The following is a 22,537-nucleotide window of genomic DNA, read 5'->3' on the forward strand; positions in this document are numbered from 1 at the left end:
TACTGTTACTCTGAATACTGTGACTCTAAATACTGTTACTCTAAATACTGTTACTCTAAATACTGTGACTCTGAATACTGTTACTCTAAATACTGTTACTCTGAATACTGTGACTCTAAATACTGTTACTCTAAATACTGTTACTCTAAATACTGTGACTCTGAATACTGTTACTCTAAATACTGTTACTCTGAATACTGTGACTCTAAATACTGTTACTCTAAATACTGTTACTCTAAATACTGTTACTCTAAATACTGTTACTCTGAATACTGTGACTCTGAATACTGTGACTCTAAATACTGTTACTCTAAATACTGTTACTCTAAATACTGTGACTCTGAATACTGTTACTCTAAATACTGTTACTCTGAATACTGTGACTCTAAATACTGTTACTCTAAATACTGTGACTCTAAATACTGTTACTCTAAATACTGTTACTCTAAATACTGTTACTCTAAATACTGTTACTCTGAATACTGTGACTCTGAATACTGTGACTCTAAATACTGTTACTCTAAATACTGTTACTCTAAATACTGTGACTCTGAATACTGTTACTCTAAATACTGTTACTCTGAATACTGTGACTCTAAATACTGTTACTCTAAATACTGTTACTCTAAATACTGTGACTCTGAATACTGTTACTCTAAATACTGTTACTCTGAATACTGTGACTCTAAATACTGTTACTCTAAATACTGTGACTCTAAATACTGTGACTCTAAATACTGTTACTCTAAATACTGTTACTCTAAATACTGTTACTCTAAATACTGTTACTCTAAATACTGTTATTCTAAATACTGTTACTCTAAATACTGTTACTCTAAATACTGTTGCTCTAAATACTGTTACTCTGAATACTGTGACTCTAAATACTGTTACTCTAAATACTGTTACTCTAAATACTGTTACTCTAAATACTGTTACTCTGAATACTGTGACTCTAAATACTGTTACTCTAAATACTGTTACTCTGAATACTGTGACTCTGAATACTGTTACTCTGAATACTGTTACTCTAAATACTGTGACTCTGAATACTGTTACTCTAAATACTGTTACTCTAAAAACTGTTACTCTAAATACTGTTACTCTAAATACTGTTGCTCTAAATACTGTTACTCTAAATACTGTTACTCTAAATACTGTTGCTCTAAATACTGTTGCTCTAAATACTGTTACTCTAAATACTGTTACTCTAAATACTGTTGCTCTAAATACTGTTGCTCTAAATACTGTTACTCTAAATACTGTTACTCTAAATACTGTTACTCTGAATACTGTTGCTCTGAATACTGTGACTCTAAATACTGTTGCTCTAAATACTGTTACTCTTGACATCAGTGATCCCTGTGCTCACCTGAGTGCTGGCAGCCCTCCGGCTCGTCGTAGATGTGCTCCGGTTTGTCGCTGTGGAAGACGTTGCGTATCTGGAACTCGTCGATGCTGTCGTACAGAGGATCGGCCGCCGGGGACTTCTCTGACCCCGCCACCCCCAGGTCTCGGAGGTCAGGGATCAGCAGGTCAAAGGGCAGCGAGTACTCAGACTCCGCGCCGCGACTCGACTCGAACTGGGAACAGGAGGAAAAGACGGTGACAGAGTTATGTTTTCTCGTTGGGCTTCAAAAGCAAAATACTACTTCAAAGTGGAAGATACACTTGGAGTTGCAGCACATCACAGTCAAACCAGGAGGTGGCAGCAGAGAGCTAACACAGAAGGAGGCGCTCTTTATCTGTGTCATGATGAGGTCAGACACGGGTCGTAATCGTCATGGAAACCACTTTATTTATTCACTGTCGGCATCTTCTGACTGTAATATAAAGTAATGTGGAATCTAGCTTAGTTACTTTTGAAATCAAGTAATAACGCCACTGAGTTACTTTTTAGAGGAGTAATCAGATGTTTTTTTAAGTAATTGTAACACTGCACTTGTTGTCACGGGAAGAAACATTAATATTATCTGGAGCCAGGCTGTTAAGTTGTTTTTGGGAGATTCCATATTATAAAGCCCATAGAACGGAAACAAAATAGCTTAAGGTAATATATTACTTTCTGATGTAGGGTCCCCATCACTCCTGATTTTGCTTGACCTGTCAGCGACCTTAGACGCTGTGGACCATACCATCTTCCTGGACTGCCGGGATACTGTCGGACTGTCCCGCAGTGCCCTGGAGTGGCTTAGACCTTACCTCTCTGACAGGACTGAATGTGTTTCACTGGGAGCTAGTCAAGACGCCGCTGTTCCTCAGGGATCAGTTCTGGGCCCGATCCTCTATATCACATACATGTTTCCACTCATTTTTTGAGGAGATGGATGAACAACAACTCCACCCCTCATCAGATCACAAACTACTCCATAGACCAGCTCTCCTTTGACGGCCAGGTCTTCTGTAACTCACCTTCAGGCTCGATCAACAACCACATGAGAGACCGATCAAAGACCTCGTATCTCCAAAATCCACTCCTCTCCCTCTCCGACACAAAAACTTCTCGCTTTCACCTCCTCAAGGGTTAGTGAACAGTACAGGACTTTTCACGTACCCCTCCGATCATGTACTCCCTCTGTCCTAAATACTGCGTCTCTGTGGAGGTCACTCACCGAGCCGTTCGATCCCTGAGATTTGGATTTTTTCTTGCGGTCAGCCCCGATCTGCGAGTATGTCGGGGTGGGGGTGTGGTTTGCCGCAGAGGGGGCGGGGTCTCCGGGCAGGGGGCAGCTGCTGATGGGTTTGACCTGGTTCTTCCGGTGGAGCGGAGGGTCTCTGTTTTCCAGAGTCAGACTCTTCACTGCAGTGAGCGCTTTGTCCACCGGGGGCTCCAGGCGACACTGGGGACATTTTTTTTTATTTTATTTTTTTATTTATGCACCAGGTGTCAGGTATTTACAGTGAGTACATACATATATAATAATGAAAACAATAAAAATAATTACAATAATAATAATATTAGTGGAAATTACAGAGATAAACAGACAAACAAAAGAAACACACAACAAAAGCAAAATAGGGGGAAGAGAGAGAGCAAAAAAATAATAAATAATAATAATAATGGAGAGCCACCATCGTGATGCCACGCCCCCTCCTGTCAGAAACACGCACTGGTCTTCTAGGCCTTGTAAACCTACAAACTTTGCAGGGATTGCACTGTAAATTCAATCATGAATATAGCTAACATGCACGCTAGTGTCAGTACCTGTCATGATGTGTTAGCCGTAATTATTAAAGTAAAGACGCAGCTGCTCTGTTTCTGACTCGCGGGGCTCTCTCTCTCTCTCTCTCTCTCTCTCTCTCTCTCTCTCTCTCTCTCTCTCTCTCTCTCTCTCTCTCTGCAGCTCAGAGTTTGACACCGAGTGGTTTTGCTTTGCTTTGTACGGAAACTTAAACCGTTTTAAAATGACGAGATGGCTCTCACATCGGAGCTAGCAGAGCGTGCATGGGTTTTGGATTATTCTCATGAAGGACTGAGAGAGGAGAGAGAGGAGAGAAAGAGGCGGTGCAGGAGTTACAAGGTTACGATCACACGGACCAGGCGGCGCGTGGAGCGGCTTCAAAAACGTAAGCTACGACGCAAACGCGTACATATTGTCCCATTCACCCACTGTTTCTTAAACATTACGTTAAAACTGAGCAAATGCAAATAACAAGCTCCGATTTACATTTGTATTAGTGTGATAAGAGCACTGGAGTTGACGCTCTGAATAAGTCGTTCTCCTCTCAGACTTTACACACAAGTTTTAACACATTTCTGTTGCAAAAGTCGTGTCCGTGACTCTGTTCAAATCATGTTTTGTTTAGATCCAGTGGTTTGGAGAGTGTTTGAGTGATTGTTTCCCAGAATGACCAGAGTGCATGAATGCAGTCGTCCTTGCTTCCTTGTGTACAGTGTGAACATGTTTCTGAAGTGAATCCCATTTTAGATCATCTGTAGCTTGTGTAGTGATATCTGTGGAGTACTTTAAACTGTATAAGTTGTAGGTTATTGTTATTGGTCATTGAGTATATATTTTTATAAATCTGGGACCAGAAATCGGCAAATGCTCGATCCTGTTGCCATTTTGAGATCGGCAGAGCATGCGTGCTGTCTGTTTTTGAAAGTACTTTGTATATTTTTGAATTGAATTTTTTAGGGGTAATATTTATGACATTTGAGCTTACATGTGACAGATGGAGATTTATCGTTTGTGTGTTTAGTTTGTCTTGGATGGCTGATCTTAGTTGTGAATATTCAAGGAAGCATTTGCTCCCGATGCTAAACTCTGTAACTAAGTGTGTGAAAGATGTAAGAGTGTTGTTGGTGAAGATGTGTCTGAGGTGAGTTATGCCCTTTTCTGCCCATGTGAGGAAATGCAGAGGTTTCTTATTACTTGTAAATGCAGGATTATTCCAGATTGGTGTATGGTTTGTTCGAGTGAGGGGTATGTTTGAGAACTGTCAGAGCTCCGGCTATTGTTGGTGCTTTGAAGAGTGAGTTTTTCTTTATTGATTGATTCAAGAATGGTAGGTCTGATATTAGAATTTTATTACATAATGATTGTTCCGTGTCTATCCAGGTTTGGTCGGATGGGCTAGAATGGATCCATTTGTGAATAAACTGTAGATGATTAGCTAATGAGTAGTGATAGAAGTTTTGGTACACAGTGTAGTCTGGGTTTCAGTAGTGTTGCGAGTTTGATTCGAGGGGGTTTATTTTTCCAGTAGAACTTGTTGGTGGCTGTATCAAGGGATCTGAACCAGGCAGGGGTGGGTTGGACTGGGGTCATTGAGAGAAGGTAGTTGACTTTAGGGAGGATTGACATTTTGACTATGGAGATTCGGCCTGTAATTGAAATGGGGAGATTCATCCAGTGTTGTAAGTCATCTTCTATTTGTTTAAGTAATGGGGAAAAATTGAGAGTGAACAGCTCTGACAGCCTGGAGGAAATCTTTATTCCTAGGTAAGTGATGTGGTTAGTGCAGAGTGAGACTGGAGGGGGTGTGGCTGACACATACCAACTATTTGGTTGCAAGGGTAATATTGAGGATTTATTCCAGTTAACTGAGTACTGTGAGAGTTTGGAGAATGATTCTGAGTCTTATAGTGTGATGGCCATTTTAAAGTGAAACATTTCCAGCTGATGATTTAGGCTTCACTCCGGCATGGCTAATGTTCCCTAAAAAGGTGTTATGACACAGCCTAACGAGTAATGTGGCCTCACTTTACAAAGAGTTGTTTTGTTGTCCATGTTTACCTCGAGGATGTCGTTTAAAAGAAATCAATCCTTGTGACGTCCTGTGTCTTACCAGGTGGGAGCGCTGTGACGGTGAGGAGCTCTCTCTGTCCTGGTGTGTGAGCTGCATACTGGCATCGTTCACCAAACTGTAGACTGGATCCAGCTCCTGCGGACAGACGTCACAAACCTTTAGGGACGTTTTTATCTGTTTCATTGATTGGATAGGTACAAGTGTGAACAAAGTAACACACTACAACAGGGACTCATTTTTGGCCCGGGTCAGTTGTGGCTCAGACCAGCCCTCAGCCGCTCTGACGAAGTAGGCTACTGCAAACAGGTCGCCTTGAAACAATAAACTAGAACTATTATAAAACACTGCTTTGCCCACGTGATAATGAAAAGCTTTATTTATTTATTTTCAAAGATTTGGCTACATTCTATTTCCAATTTAAATGTATTATACATTATAATAAGAGAAAAATAAACACATTAATAGAATATACACACACTAAACAAACACTACACAGACCAGGGCTGCTCAATTACATTTCATACTGAGCGAGATTTGGCATATTTATCAATAAATGTGAATTGTGGCTCAACCTTTGTGTTTAGACCTAAATACAATCAGGTCTAAACACAAAGGTTTTGATTGTATGCCAGTATTTTAAGTCATTAAAAAAAAAAAAAAACACCAAAGCAGCAGCAGATTAATACAATGTAGCCTAAATAAAAATAATAAACCAGGACTAAAAACTAAAAACTAAAAACTGGTCTTAAAAAAACTTCTCAAACATGAGACTCTGCTCAGTCCTCACAGCTGACCAGGGCGAAGACTAAAGAGCATCTCTGTGGCACTTGTATATTTGTTACGATGAAGATGGGGAAACACGTGTCCATCTGCCGCGGACCACGAGTCCTGCTTCTGCTTCGTGATAATCCGAGAAAAACTCCCAAAACACGATGCACATGGTCCTTGTGCTTCGTTTGGTGAAATCTGTCCATCCAACGATAAACCTCCTGTTTTCTTAGTTAAAAGCTCTTTCACCCTGTTTGACAGAACCGTGTTTTCCCGTGAGCCTGCTGTGGCAGGTGATGGTCGCGGAGCCGCAGACACTGCTATGCAAAGCGACGCAAAAGTAGCGCTAATAATGCCAAAAAAATGTATATGTATTTTTATTAAAAATGAGGCGCTATTACTACTACTAAAAATAAAAAAATATTTAATTGTTTGGTGGGCCAGAACTCTCCTCCAGGCCGCCCAGTGAATAGACCTGGTATATGTGGCTCAGCCCAGTGAGGCAGGCATTAACCGGCATTAGCCCGACCAGCCCTACGGGAAATCTCCCGACTCTCCCAATTAGCCACGCTGGCCCCTGCACTACAACATTTACAGCCAAGGCTAATTTCAATGTCCGTCCCGAAAGGCGTTTAAAATACATTACAGTGTCTGGCATTTTCAGCTCTAAAATACTTTCTTAAGTGCTTGGGCCGTACCTCGGGGTGTACCTCAGGTTGTACCTCAGGTTGTACATTGGCCGTACCTCGGGCCGTACCTCAGGGTGTACATCAGGTTGTACATTGGGCCGTACGGGCCGTACCTCAGGGTGTAGCTCAGGTTGTACATTGGCCGTACCTCGGGGTGTACATCAGGTTGTACCTCAGGCCGTATGGGTCATACCTCGGGCTGCACCTCAGGTTGTACATTGGCCGTACCTCAGGGTGTACATCAGGTTGTACCTCAGGCCATACAGCCTGTACATTGGTGCATACCTCAGGGCGTGGCGGGAGGCTGCGGCTGACCGGTGGGTGGTTGTCTGGTCCCAGCGACGCCTGCCGCTGGGGGATGGAGGCACGCTGGTGGTTGATCGCGGTTTCCACGGCAATGAACAGTGCATTCCCCAGTTTCGTATCAAACTCAAAGTTGCCCTCACCGGAGTCACAGCGCCGCCCCGCCTCGAAGGAAAACGTGCTCTGAGCAGAGAGAGGACAGACAGGTTATTGAAAACACCATGAACATTAACACTTCTCCAAGTTCTTTTTTCAGGTATCTGTAGTAGTAGTAGTAGTAGTAGTGGTAGTGGTAATAGTAGTAGTGGTAGTAGTGATAGTAATAGTAGTAGTAGTAGTAGTAGTAGTAGTAGTAGTAGTAGTAATAGTTGTAGCAGTAGTAGTAGTAATAGGTGTAGCAGTAGTAGTAGTGATAGAAGTAGTAATGGTAGTGTGGTAGTGGTAGTAGTGATAGTAGTTGCAGTAGTAATAGTAGCAGTGGTAGTGGTAGAAGTAGCAGTAGTAGTAGTTGTAGTAGTAGTTATAGTAACAGTAGTAGTAGCGGTAGTAGTAGTAGTAGTAGTAGTAGTAGTAGTAGTAGTAGTAGTAATAGTAGCAGTAGAAGTAGTAGTAGTAATAGAAGTAGCAGTAGTAGTACCTTGTCCTGCCCGAAGCGCCGCAGGTATCTGCAGTACTCATGGCAGTAGCAGTAATAGTAGTACCTTGTCCCGCCCAAAGCGCCGCAGGTATCTGTAGTACTCATGGCAGTAGCATTAATAGGAGTACCTTGTCCCGCCCGAAGCGCCGCAGGTATCTGTAGTACTCATGGCAGTAGCAGATATAGGAGTACCTTGTCCCGCCCGAAGCGCCGCAGGTATCTGCAGTACTCATAGCAGTAACAGATATAGGAGTACCTTGTCCCGCCCGAAGCGCCGCAGGTATCTGTAGTACTCATAGCAGTAGCAGTAATAGGAGTACCTTGTCCCGCCCGAAGCGCTGCAGGTATCTGTAGTACTCATGGCAGTAGCATTAATAGGAGTACATTGTCCCGCCCGAAGCGCCGCAGGTATCTGTAGTACTCATAGCAGTAACAGATATAGGAGTACCTTGTCCCGCCCCAAAAGCGCCGCAGGTATCTGTAGTACTCATAGCAGTAGCAGTAATAGGAGTACCTTGTCCCGCCCGAAGCGCCGCAGGTATCTGCAGTACTCATAGCAGTAGCAGTAATAGGAGTACCTTGTCCCGCCCGAAGCGCCGCAGGTATCTGCAGTACTCATGGCAGTAGCAGTAATAGGAGTACCTTGTCCCGCCCGAAGCGCCGCAGGTATCTGCAGTACTCATAGCAGTAGCAGTAATAGGAGTACCTTGTCCCGCCCAAAGCGCCGCAGGTATCTGCAGTACTCATGGCAGTAGCAGTAATAGGAGTACCTTGTCCCGCCCAAAGCGCCACAGGTATCTGCAGTACTCATGGCAGTAGCAGTAATAGTAGTACCTTGTCCCGCCCGAAGCGCCGCAGGTATCTGCAGTACTCATAGCAGTAGCAGATATAGGAGTACCTTGTCCCGCCGGAAGCGCCGCAGGTATCTGCAGTACTCATAGCAGTAGCAGTAATAGGAGTACCTTGTCCCGCCCGAAGCGCCGCAGGTATCTGCAGTACTCATAGCAGTAGCAGTAATAGGAGTACCTTGTCCCGCCCGAAGCGCCGCAGGTATCTGCAGTACTCATAGCAGTAGCAGTAATAGGAGTACCTTGTCCCGCCCGAAGCGCCGCAGGTATCTGCAGTACTCATAGCAGTAGCAGTAATAGGAGTACCTTGTCCCGCCCGAAGCGCCGCAGGTATCTGTAGTACTCATAGCAGTAGCAGTAATAGTGGTACCTTGTCCCGCCCGAAGCGCCGCAGGTATCTGCAGTACTCATGGCAGTAGCAGTAATAGTAGTACCTTGTCCCGCCCGAATCGCCGCAGGTATCTGCAGTACTCATAGCAGTAGCAGTAATAGTAGTACCTTGTCCCGCCCGAAGCGCCGCAGGTATCTGCAGTACTCATAGCAGTAGCAGTAATAGGAGTACCTTGTCCCGCCCGAAGCGCCGCAGGTATCTGCAGTACTCATAGCAGTAGCAGTAATAGTAGTACCTTGTCCCGCCCGAAGCGCCGCAGGTATCTGCAGTACTCATAGCAGTAGCAGTAATAGGAGTACCTTGTCACGCCCGAAGCGCCGCAGGTATCTGCAGTACTCATAGCAGTAGCAGTAATAGGAGTACCTTGTCCCGCCCGAAGCGCCGCAGGTATCTGCAGTACTCATGGCAGTAGCAGTAATAGTAGTACCTTGTCCCGCCCGAATCGCCGCAGGTATCTGCAGTACTCATAGCAGTAGCAGATATAGGAGTACCTTGTCCCGCCCGAAGCGCCGCAGGTATCTGCAGTACTCATGGCAGTAGCAGTAATAGTAGTACCTTGTCCCGCCCGAATCGCCGCAGGTATCTGCAGTACTCATAGCAGTAGCAGATATAGGAGTACCTTGTCCCGCCCGAAGCGCCGCAGGTATCTGCAGTACTCATAGCAGTAGCAGTAATAGTAGTACCTTGTCCCGCCCGAAGCGCCGCAGGTATCTGCAGTACTCATAGCAGTAGCAGTAAAAGGAGTACCTTGTCCCGCCCGAAGCGCTGCAGGTATCTGCAGTACTCATGGCAGTAGCAGTAATAGGAGTACCTTGTCCCGCCCGAAGCGCCGCAGGTATCTGCAGTACTCATAGCAGTAGCAGTAATAGGAGTACCTTGTCCCGCCCGAAGCGCCGCAGGTATCTGCAGTACTCATAGCAGTAGCAGTAATAGGAGTACCTTGTCCCGCCCGAAGCGCCGCAGGTATCTGCAGTACTCATAGCAGTAGCAGTAATAGGAGTACCTTGTCCCGCCCGAAGCGCCGCAGGTATCTGTAGTACTCATAGCAGTAGCAGTAATAGTGGTACCTTGTCCCGCCCGAAGCGCCGCAGGTATCTGCAGTACTCATGGCAGTAGCAGTAATAGTAGTACCTTGTCCCGCCCGAAGCACCGCAGGTATCTGCAGTACTCATAGCAGTAGCAGTAATAGTAGTACCTTGTCCCGCCCGAAGCGCCGCAGGTATCTGCAGTACTCATAGCAGTAGCAGTAATAGGAGTACCTTGTCCCGCCCGAAGCGCCGCAGGTATCTGCAGTACTCATAGCAGTAGCAGTAATAGTAGTACCTTGTCCCGCCCGAAGCGCCGCAGGTATCTGCAGTACTCATAGCAGTAGCAGTAATAGGAGTACCTTGTCACGCCCGAAGCGCCGCAGGTATCTGCAGTACTCATAGCAGTAGCAGTAATAGGAGTACCTTGTCCCGCCCGAAGCGCCGCAGGTATCTGCAGTACTCATGGCAGTAGCAGTAATAGTAGTACCTTGTCCCGCCCGAATCGCCGCAGGTATCTGCAGTACTCATAGCAGTAGCAGATATAGGAGTACCTTGTCCCGCCCGAAGCGCCGCAGGTATCTGCAGTACTCATGGCAGTAGCAGTAATAGTAGTACCTTGTCCCGCCCGAATCGCCGCAGGTATCTGCAGTACTCATAGCAGTAGCAGATATAGGAGTACCTTGTCCCGCCCGAAGCGCCGCAGGTATCTGCAGTACTCATAGCAGTAGCAGTAATAGTAGTACCTTGTCCCGCCCGAAGCGCCGCAGGTATCTGCAGTACTCATGGCAGTAGCAGTAATAGTAGTACCTTGTCCCGCCCGAATCGCCGCAGGTATCTGCAGTACTCATAGCAGTAGCAGATATAGGAGTACCTTGTCCCGCCCGAAGCGCCGCAGGTATCTGCAGTACTCATGGCAGTAGCAGTAATAGTAGTACCTTGTCCCGCCCGAATCGCCGCAGGTATCTGCAGTACTCATAGCAGTAGCAGATATAGGAGTACCTTGTCCCGCCCGAAGCGCCGCAGGTATCTGCAGTACTCATAGCAGTAGCAGTAATAGTAGTACCTTGTCCCGCCCGAAGCGCCGCAGGTATCTGCAGTACTCATAGCAGTAGCAGTAATAGGAGTACCTTGTCCCGCCCGAAGCGCTGCAGGTATCTGCAGTACTCATGGCAGTAGCAGTAATAGGAATACCTTGTCCCGCCCGAAGCGCCGCAGGTATCTGCAGTACTCATAGCAGTAGCAGTAATAGGAGTACCTTGTCCCGCCCGAAGCGCCGAAGGTATCTGCAGTACTCATAGCAGTAGCAGTAATAGGAGTACCTTGTCCCGCCCGAAGCGCCGCAGGTATCTGCAGTACTCATAGCAGTAGCAGTAATAGGAGTACCTTGTCCCGCCCGAAGCGCCGCAGGTATCTGTAGTACTCATAGCAGTAGCAGTAATAGTGGTACCTTGTCCCGCCCGAAGCGCCGCAGGTATCTGCAGTACTCATGGCAGTAGCAGTAATAGTAGTACCTTGTCCCGCCCGAAGCACCGCAGGTATCTGCAGTACTCATAGCAGTAGCAGTAATAGTAGTACCTTGTCCCGCCCGAAGCGCCGCAGGTATCTGCAGTACTCATAGCAGTAGCAGTAATAGGAGTACCTTGTCCCGTCCGAAGCGCCGCAGGTATCTGCAGTACTCATGGCAGTAGCAGTAATAGTAGTACCTTGTCCCGCCCGAAGCACCGCAGGTATCTGCAGTACTCATAGCAGTAGCAGTAATAGTAGTACCTTGTCCCGCCCGAAGCGCCGCAGGTATCTGCAGTACTCATAGCAGTAGCAGTAATAGGAGTACCTTGTCCCGCCCGAAGCGCTGCAGGTATCTGCAGTACTCATGGCAGTAGCAGTAATAGGAATACCTTGTCCCGCCCGAAGCGCCGCAGGTATCTGCAGTACTCATAGCAGTAGCAGTAATAGGAGTACCTTGTCCCGCCCGAAGCGCCGAAGGTATCTGCAGTACTCATAGCAGTAGCAGTAATAGGAGTACCTTGTCCCGCCCGAAGCGCCGCAGGTATCTACAGTACTCATAGCAGTAGCAGTAATAGGAGTACCTTGTCCCGCCCGAAGCGCCGCAGGTATCTGTAGTACTCATAGCAGTAGCAGTAATAGTGGTACCTTGTCCCGCCCGAAGCGCCGCAGGTATCTGCAGTACTCATGGCAGTAGCAGTAATAGTAGTACCTTGTCCCGCCCGAAGCACCGCAGGTATCTGCAGTACTCATAGCAGTAGCAGTAATAGTAGTACCTTGTCCCGCCCGAAGCGCCGCAGGTATCTGCAGTACTCATAGCAGTAGCAGTAATAGGAGTACCTTGTCCCGTCCGAAGCGCCGCAGGTATCTGCAGTACTCATAGCAGTAGCAGTAATAGTAGTACCTTGTCCCGCCCGAAGCGCCGCAGGTATCTGCAGTACTCATAGCAGTAGCAGTAATAGGAGTACCTTGTCACGCCCGAAGCGCCGCAGGTATCTGCAGTACTCATAGCAGTAGCAGTAATAGGAGTACCTTGTCCCGCCCGAAGCGCCGCAGGTATCTGCAGTACTCATGGCAGTAGCAGTAATAGTAGTACCTTGTCCCGCCCGAATCGCCGCAGGTATCTGCAGTACTCATAGCAGTAGCAGATATAGGAGTACCTTGTCCCGCCCGAAGCGCCGCAGGTATCTGCAGTACTCATGGCAGTAGCAGTAATAGTAGTACCTTGTCCCGCCCGAATCGCCGCAGGTATCTGCAGTACTCATAGCAGTAGCAGATATAGGAGTACCTTGTCCCGCCCGAAGCGCCGCAGGTATCTGCAGTACTCATAGCAGTAGCAGTAATAGTAGTACCTTGTCCCGCCCGAAGCGCCGCAGGTATCTGCAGTACTCATAGCAGTAGCAGATATAGGAGTACCTTGTCCCGCCCGAAGCGCCGCAGGTATCTGCAGTACTCATAGCAGTAGCAGTAATAGTAGTACCTTGTCCCGCCCGAAGCGCCGCAGGTATCTGCAGTACTCATAGCAGTAGCAGTAATAGGAGTACCTTGTCCCGCCCGAAGCGCTGCAGGTATCTGCAGTACTCATGGCAGTAGCAGTAATAGGAGTACCTTGTCCCGCCCGAAGCGCCGCAGGTATCTGCAGTACTCATAGCAGTAGCAGTAATAGGAGTACCTTGTCCCGCCCGAAGCGCCGAAGGTATCTGCAGTACTCATAGCAGTAGCAGTAATAGGAGTACCTTGTCCCGCCCGAAGCGCCGCAGGTATCTGCAGTACTCATAGCAGTAGCAGTAATAGGAGTACCTTGTCCCGCCCGAAGCGCCGCAGGTATCTGTAGTACTCATAGCAGTAGCAGTAATAGTGGTACCTTGTCCCGCCCGAAGCGCCGCAGGTATCTGCAGTACTCATGGCAGTAGCAGTAATAGTAGTACCTTGTCCCGCCCGAAGCACCGCAGGTATCTGCAGTACTCATAGCAGTAGCAGTAATAGTAGTACCTTGTCCCGCCCGAAGCGCCGCAGGTATCTGCAGTACTCATAGCAGTAGCAGTAATAGGAGTACCTTGTCCCGTCCGAAGCGCCGCAGGTATCTGCAGTACTCATAGCAGTAGCAGTAATAGTAGTACCTTGTCCCGCCCGAAGCGCCGCAGGTATCTGCAGTACTCATAGCAGTAGCAGTAATAGGAGTACCTTGTCACGCCCGAAGCGCCGCAGGTATCTGCAGTACTCATAGCAGTAGCAGTAATAGGAGTACCTTGTCCCGCCCGAAGCGCCGCAGGTATCTGCAGTACTCATGGCAGTAGCAGTAATAGTAGTACCTTGTCCCGCCCGAATCGCCGCAGGTATCTGCAGTACTCATAGCAGTAGCAGATATAGGAGTACCTTGTCCCGCCCGAAGCGCCGCAGGTATCTGCAGTACTCATGGCAGTAGCAGTAATAGTAGTACCTTGTCCCGCCCGAATCGCCGCAGGTATCTGCAGTACTCATAGCAGTAGCAGATATAGGAGTACCTTGTCCCGCCCGAAGCGCCGCAGGTATCTGCAGTACTCATAGCAGTAGCAGTAATAGTAGTACCTTGTCCCGCCCGAAGCGCCGCAGGTATCTGCAGTACTCATAGCAGTAGCAGTAATAGGAGTACCTTGTCCCGCCCGAAGCGCCGCAGGTATCTGTAGGGCCAGGTGAACAGCGCCTGTCCTCCGCGGTCCATGAGCAGCAGGGCGTCGCCGTCAGCTCTCAGCACGGCGTCACCTTTCAGCCGGCAGCGCTCGGACGCCTCGGTGCGACGCACCACCACACGGAAGTCCTGCACGCCCACTGGGAAAACCGGCACAAGTGGTTAGAACAGACGAGGACTAAACTAAGACGGGACAAGGGGTAGTTTGTACGTCCCAGACAACCATTAGGCATTTTTCTAATGTATCGTTTTAATGGCAAATCCGTGCACGTGCCACATGGGGGGAAAACAAAGACAACAAAGTAGCTTGCAACGCACAAAATATTTGGAAAGTTGTCAAGTAAAACACTGTAAAAACACCAGCTCTCAGTAACAATGTAAAAGTACAGATATATGAAAATGTACTCAAAAATGCTCATGACACATTATACAAAAGTTTTTACTCAATCATAGTTAACACAATTTGATCCATGCATTTTTAGACACTTCTCAATTTTTTATTTTCCCTCTATGTAATAACTTCAAATTTTCACTTCAGCTTCACTGAAATAAAATTATAATTATACTTGCAACAGATGCTATCCATCTAAATAAGTCATAATTAGAGTAAAATCTATCATATTAAGTATAAGAAAGTACTCTTACTTCATTAAATTCCACCATCCCACTGGGAGGCACAAACCCTGGAAATTTACAGTAAATAAATAAAGTATAAAATCACAAAAGTAAGATTCGCTTTAAAAATGGCAAAGCGTATATGTAATCTAGAAATTAGCACAACTTTCTGAAAATAATAATAATTTTCCCCTTGATTTTATTAAAATTAAAAAACAAGTGATTTTGTGGTTTATTCCTCACATTTGATCTACATGGGTCTAGGGGGGGCGGTTTTCTCCCGGGGCTAAGCAGTTAGCCTCCGTCAGCTTTTGGGTCGCTCCAGTGATAGCAAGCAGCCTATTGTGCACTAATAACGTCATATAGCAGCCTTTATGATGATCACACAATGATCCGGGCCGGAGGCATTTGTGCTTTATTGCAGACTTTTCCTCTACAATGAGCTGTAGCTGATTTTGAAATGCAAACCTAGATTAGCCATTGTCCACCGGCCTCTATTGAGGCTTAAATACTGGGGAAATCCTAGCGTAGACCATGGGGGTATATTACACATCCATAGGACATGGCAGTAGAGGCAAAGGGGGAAGTTCTCCCCAAAAATGCTTTTTTTTGTTCAGTCAAGAGGTCCCTCAAAGATGCTCGCTTGCTACTCCAACTCCAACTCACTCAGGCCGGGCCGGGTGCGAGACTTGGCTGCTTTAAACCCCAGCAGCAGAGCAACGGATGTCACACAGCCCAAAGTGACAACACACAGCTGGCAGAGCAAAAGGAGAGGACACACACGAAATTATAACATAGTGCAACCGAAAATGTAGAGAGGGCGCCACAGGTTCAAAAGTGAGATCTGATCTAATTTGCACTAAAATGACAGTGACAAGGACAGAGAGCACTATAATAAACATATTTATGCAGTTTATAAGCTAAAAAAAAGTTGATTTGGTGTTTAGTTGTCCTTTAAAATGAAATATGTTCATCTAAAATACACCAAATTGCACACAATTATACAGTGCCTCTCATGAGTATTCATACACCTTGAACTTTTGCACATTTTGTCATGTTTACAACCCTAAACATAAAGATTTTATTTAGATTGTTTTACTTAACGTTCACACACAAGTAACAGACAACTGTGAAGTGAAAGCAAAATGATACATGATTCTGTTATTTTTCAAAAAATAGAAAAGTGAAAAGTGGGGCTTGCATAAGTATTCATACAGCATGAATGAATACTTTGTGGAACCCCCTTTTGCTGCAATTAACAGCAGCAAGTCTTGGGGTTTGACTCTACAAGATTAGCACATGTAGAGACTGACATTTTAGCCCATTCCTCTTTACAAAACAACTCAAGCTCTGTCACATTAGAAGGAGAGCGTTTGTGAACAGCAGTTTTCAGATTATTCCACAGATTTTCAATAGGATTTAGGTCAGGACTTTGACTGGGCCATTCTAACACATTAATATGTTTTTATTGAACCATTCCATTGTAGATTTAGCTTTGTGTTTAGGGTCATTGTCCTGCTGAAGGTGAATCTCTGCCCCAGCCTCAGTTCTCTTGTGACTCCAGCAGGTTTTCCTCCAAAATGTCTCTGTATTTGGCTCCATCCATCTTCCCAACTATTCTTACAATCTCCCCAGTCCCCGCTGAGGAAAAGCAGCCCCACAGCATGATGCTCCCCCCCGTATATTTGACACTGGGGATGGTGCACTCAGGACGATGAGCAGAGTCAGGTTTGCTCCATACATAACGTTTTGCATTTGGGCCAAAAAGTTCAATTTTTGTCTCATCTGACCAAAGCTCCTTCTTCCACATGGAGCTGTGTCCTCCATATGACTTCTAGCAAACTTCAAACGGGATTTTTTATGGCCCCCTTTCAATAATGGCTTTCTTCTTCCACTCGTTCATGAAGGCCAGATTTGTGAAGATACGACTTATAGTTGTCCCATGTACAGTTTCCGCCAGCTCAGCAGCAGCACTTCACAGCTCCTCCAGAGTTATCATGGGGCACTTGGTTGTATTTCTGACCAGTGTCCTCCTTGTTCGCTCTGATATTTTAGGTGGAGGACCACGCCTTGGTAAGTTGGCAGTGGTGCTTTACTCTTTCCATTTCCGAACAATCGATTGAACAGTTGCTCCGGGAGATGTTTAAATCTTGGGAAATCTTTGTATAACTTAATGCTGCTTTAAACTTCTCCACAGCTTTATCCCTGACCTCTCTGGTGCTCCTTGACCTTCATGATGTTGTTTAGTGACCAATACACTCCGACCACAGCTCTGAGGGCCTAAAAGAACAGCTGTAATTATACTGAGAGTAGATTACACACAGGTGGCCTCTATTTAACCGTTAGGCCAAGGTGTGGACATTCTGGAGTCATTAGGAATGTTTTAAAGGCAATTTAATGCACTCAGAAAATGCTGTATGAATACTTATGCACGCCCCACTTTTCACTTTTCTATTTTTTGAAAAATAACAGAATCATGTATCATTTTGCTTTCACTTCACAGTTGTCGGTTACTTGTGTGTGAACGTTCAGTAAAAAAATCAAAATAAAATCTCCATGTTTAGGCTTGTAAACATGACAAAATGTGCAAAAGTTCAAGGTGTATGAATACTCACGAGAGGCACTGTATCTCTTCAAGACTATTTCTAAAATCCTGGATACGGCCCTGGTGGCATACTGGTTAGGTGCCTGCTTTGTGGAGCTGTTCTCTCTTTATCTCTCTGTTTAAATGGTCAGGGTTTAAAACAAAGAATAATGGCAGTAACAGAGAGTTGAGATAGTGCTGTTGGGCATAAGGACATATTTGGAGTCAGTCCCAGAGTAATAAAAGCACTGGTCCATTATTGAGTACGTGTCGTCGCAGCCACTTCCTGTTTTAGGAGGAAGTCGTTTGTATGAAGATAACGCTGAGGCCGGCGATCAAACCACACCAAGTTTCCACCACACACGAGTGAACAAATATGTGACAGTCCCTGACACACTGGCCACAGTCAAGTCAGTCTGGTAAGGACTGGGACTGACTTTTAACACCTGTGCACTGCCAAGTGTCACAAACTTTGGCGATGTGAGAGTTGGAATGTGAGAGCCGCAATGAATAAACAAAAATGGAAAACTAATCTCACAGCAGGAACTTGCCTTCTGTTAAAGACATTAGAGCAGTTTTTTTTATGTAAACATCTCAAATAATTCGGCCTTAACAAAAAGGTTCTATAATATTCCAGCATTTTAAGTCCTTTTAAAAAAACATCCTCGCACCCTGGCTCGGCTCCAAAATATCCAGAAGCCTTGGAATGAGCAAGGAATGTCCCCAAGAGTTATGATAGAGCTCTGATAGAGCTCTGATAGAGTTATGATAGAGTTATGATAGAGCTATGACAGAGCTATGATAGAGCTATGACAGAGCTATGATAGAGTTATGATAGAGTTATGATAGAGTTATGATAGAGCTATGATAGAGCTATGATAGAGCTCTGATAGAGTTATGATAGAATTATGATAGAGTTATGATAGAGTTATGACAGAGCTATGATAGAGTTATGATAGAGTTATGATAGAGCTCTGATAGAGCTCTGATAGAGTTATGATAGAATTATGATAGAGTTATGATAGAGTTATGATAGAGTTATGATGGGGTTATGATAGAGCTATGATAGAGTTATGACAGAGCTCTGATAGAGTTATGATAGAGTTATGATAGAGCTATGACAGAGCTATGATAGAGCTATGACAGAGCTATGATAGAGTTATGATAGAGTTATGATAGAGTTATGATAGAGCTATGATAGAGCTATGATAGAGCTCTGATAGAGTTATGATAGAATTATGATAGAGTTATGATAGAGTTATGACAGAGCTATGATAGAGTTATGATAGAGTTATGATAGAGCTCTGATAGAGCTCTGATAGAGTTATGATAGAATTATGATAGAGTTATGATAGAGTTATGATAGAGTTATGATGGGGTTATGATAGAGCTATGATAGAGTTATGATAGAGCTATGATAGAGTTATGATAGAGTTATGATGGGGTTATGATAGAGCTATGATAGAGTTATGATAGAGTTATGATGGGGTTATGATAGAGCTATGATAGAGTTATGATAGAGCTATGATAGAGTTATGATAGAGTTATGATAGAGTTATGATAGAGCTATTATAGAGTTATGACAGAGCTATGATAGAGTTATGATAGAGTTATGATAGAGTTATGATAGAGCTATGATAGAGCTATGATAGAGTTATGATAGAGTTATGATAGAGTTATGATAGAGCTATGATAGAGCTATGATAGAGCTCTGATAGAGTTATGATAGAATTATGATAGAGTTATGATAGAGTTATGACAGAGCTATGATAGAGTTATGATAGAGTTATGATAGAGCTCTGATAGAGCTCTGATAGAGTTATGATAGAATTATGATAGAGTTATGATAGAGTTATGATAGAGTTATGATGGGGTTATGATAGAGCTATGATAGAGTTATGACAGAGCTCTGATAGAGTTATGATAGAGTTATGATAGAGCTATGACAGAGCTATGATAGAGCTATGACAGAGCTATGATAGAGTTATGATAGAGTTATGATAGAGTTATGATAGAGCTATGATAGAGCTATGATAGAGCTCTGATAGAGTTATGATAGAATTATGATAGAGTTATGATAGAGTTATGACAGAGCTATGATAGAGTTATGATAGAGTTATGATAGAGCTCTGATAGAGCTCTGATAGAGTTATGATAGAATTATGATAGAGTTATGATAGAGTTATGATAGAGTTATGATGGGGTTATGATAGAGCTATGATAGAGTTATGATAGAGCTATGATAGAGTTATGATAGAGTTATGATGGGGTTATGATAGAGCTATGATAGAGTTATGATAGAGTTATGATGGGGTTATGATAGAGCTATGATAGAGTTATGATAGAGCTATGATAGAGTTATGATAGAGTTATGATAGAGTTATGATAGAGCTATTATAGAGTTATGACAGAGCTATGATAGAGTTATGATAGAGTTATGATAGAGTTATGATAGAGCTATGATAGAGTTATGATAGAGTTATGATAGAGTTATGATAGAGCTATTATAGAGTTATGACAGAGATATGATAGAGCTATGATAGAGTTATGATAGAGTTATGATAGAGTTATGATAGAGTTATGATAGAGCTATGATAGAGTTATGATAGAGTTATGATAGAGTCATGATAGAGCTATGATAGAGTTATGATAGAGTTATGACAGAGCTATTAGAGTTATGACAGAGCTATGATAGAGTTATGACAGAGCTATGACAGAGTTATGACAGAGCTATTAGAGTTATGATAGAGTTATGATAGAGTTATGATAGAGCTATGACAGAGTTATGATAGAGTTATGACAGAGCTATGACAGAGTTATGATAGAGTTATGATAGAGCTATGATAGAGCTATGATAGAGTTATGATAGAGTTATGATAGAGTTATGATAGAGTTATGATAGAGCTATGACAGAGCTATGACAGAGTTATGATAGAGCTATGATAGAGTTTTGATAGAGCTATGATAGAGCTATGATAGAGTTATGATAGAGTTATGATAGAGTTATGATAGAGCTATGATAGAGTTATGATAGAGTTATGATAGAGTTATGATAGAGCTTTGATAGAGTTATGATAGAGTTATGATAGAGTTATGATAGAGTTATGATAGAGCTATGATAGAGTTTTGATAGAGTTATGATAGAGTTATGATAGAGCTATGATAGAGCTATGATAGAGCTATGATAGAGTTATGACAGAGCTATGATAGAGTTATGATAGAGTTATGATAGAGCTATGATAGAGTTATGACAGAGCTATTATAGAGTTATGACAGAGCTATGATAGAGTTATGATAGAGTTATGATAGAGCTATGATAGAGCTATGATAGAGTTATGATAGAGTTATGATAGAGCTATGATAGAGCTATGATAGAGTTATGATAGAGCTATGATAGAGCTATGATAGAGCTATGATAGAGCTATGATAGAGTTATGATAGAGTTATGATAGAGCTATGATAGAGTTATGATAGAGTTATGATAGAGCTATGATAGAGTTATGATAGAGTTATGATAGAGCTATGATAGAGCTATGATAGAGTTATGATAGAGTTATGATAGAGTTATGATAGAGCTATGATAGAGCTATGATAGAGTTATGATAGAGCTATGATAGAGTTATGATAGAGTTATGATAGAGCTATGATAGAGCTATGATAGAGTTATGATAGAGTTATGATAGAGTTATGATAGAGTTATGATAGAGTTATGATAGAGTTATGATAGAGTTATGACAGAATTATGATAGAGTTATGATAAAGTTATGATAGAGCTATGATAGAGTTATGATAGAGTTATGATAGAGCTATGATAGAGTTATGATAGAGCTATGATAGAGCTATGATAGAGTTATGATAGAGCTATGATAGAGTTATGATAGAGCTATGATAGAGTTATGATAGAGTTATGATAGAGCTATGATAGAGTTATGATAGAGTTATGATAGAGCTATGATAGAGTTATGATAGAGCTATGATAGAGTTATGATAGAGTTATGATAGAGCTATGATAGAGTTATGATAGAGCTATGACAGAGCTATGATAGAGTTATGATAGAGTTATGATAGAGTTATGATAGAGCTATGATAGAGTTATGATAGAGTTATGATAGAGTTATGATAGAGTTATGATAGAGTTATGACAGAGCTATGATAGAGTTATGATAGAGTTATGATAGAGCTATGATAGAGTTATGATAGAGCTATGATAGAGCTATGATAGAGTTTTGATAGAGTTATGATAGAGTTATGACAGAGCTATTATAGAGTTATGACAGAGCTATGATAGAGTTTTGATAGAGCTTTGACAGAGTTATGATAGAGTTATGACAGAGCTATGATAGAGTTATGATAGAGTTATGATAGAGCTATGATAGAGTTATGATAGAGCTATGATAGAGTTATGATAGAGTTTTGATAGAGTTATGATAGAGTTATGACAGAGCTATTATAGAGTTATGATAGAGCTATGATAGAGTTATGATAGAGCTTTGATAGAGTTATGATAGAGTTATGATAGAGTTATGATAGAGCTATGATAGAGTTATGATAGAGTTTTGATAGAGTTATGATAGAGCTATGATAGAGTTATGATAGAGTTATGATAGAGCTATGACAGAGTTATGATAGAGTTATGATAGAGTTATGATAGAGCTATGATAGAGTTATGATAGAGTTATGATAGAGCTATGACAGAGTTATGATAGAGTTATGATAGAGTTATGATAGAGTTATGATAGAGCTATGATAGAGCTATGATAGAGTTATGATATAGCTATGATAGAGTTATGATAGAGTTATGATAGAGCTATGACAGAGTTATGATAGAGTTATGATAGAGTTATGTTAGAGTTATGATAGAGTTATGACAGAGCTATTAGAGTTATGACAGAGCTATGATAGAGTTATGATAGAGCTATGACAGAGCTATGATAGAGCTATGATAGAGCTATGATAGAGTTATGATAGAGTTATGATAGAGTTATGATAGAGTTATGACAGAGTTATGATAGAGCTATGATAGAGTTATGATAGAGTTATGATAGAGTTATGATAGAGCTATGATAGAGTTATGATAGAGTTATGATAGAGTTTTGACAGAGCTATGATAGAGTTATGACAGAGCTATGATAGAGTTATGATAGAGTTATGATAGAGTTATGATAGAGTTATGATAGAGTTATGATAGAGTTATGATAGAGTTATGACAGAGCTATGATAGAGTTATGATAGAGTTATGATAGAGTTATG

The 22,537-nt window shown here is 43.2% G+C and overlaps 1 protein-coding gene across 1 annotated transcript in view; it reads right to left on the minus strand.

Annotated features, from left to right (window-relative positions):
• The window catches only part of LOC306968685 (docking protein 2-like), a gene marked incomplete at its 3' end in the record, with an annotated part of 45,427 nt that overhangs the window by 5,180 nt on the left and 17,710 nt on the right, over window positions 1-22,537 (minus strand). The window contains exons 5-9 of the mRNA XM_079564154.1: window positions 14,053-14,228; window positions 6,996-7,196; window positions 5,293-5,388; window positions 2,613-2,840; window positions 1,373-1,583 (exon numbers count right to left, since the gene is read on the minus strand). Coding sequence (XP_079420280.1) covers window positions 1,373-1,583; window positions 2,613-2,840; window positions 5,293-5,388; window positions 6,996-7,196; window positions 14,053-14,228 — 912 coding nt within the window. The remainder of the gene's footprint in view (window positions 1-1,372; window positions 1,584-2,612; window positions 2,841-5,292; window positions 5,389-6,995; window positions 7,197-14,052; window positions 14,229-22,537) is intronic.

This window comes from Gobius niger (genome assembly GCF_951799975.1).
Source record: "Gobius niger genome assembly, chromosome: 1".
NCBI lineage: Eukaryota > Metazoa > Chordata > Actinopteri > Gobiiformes > Gobiidae > Gobius > Gobius niger.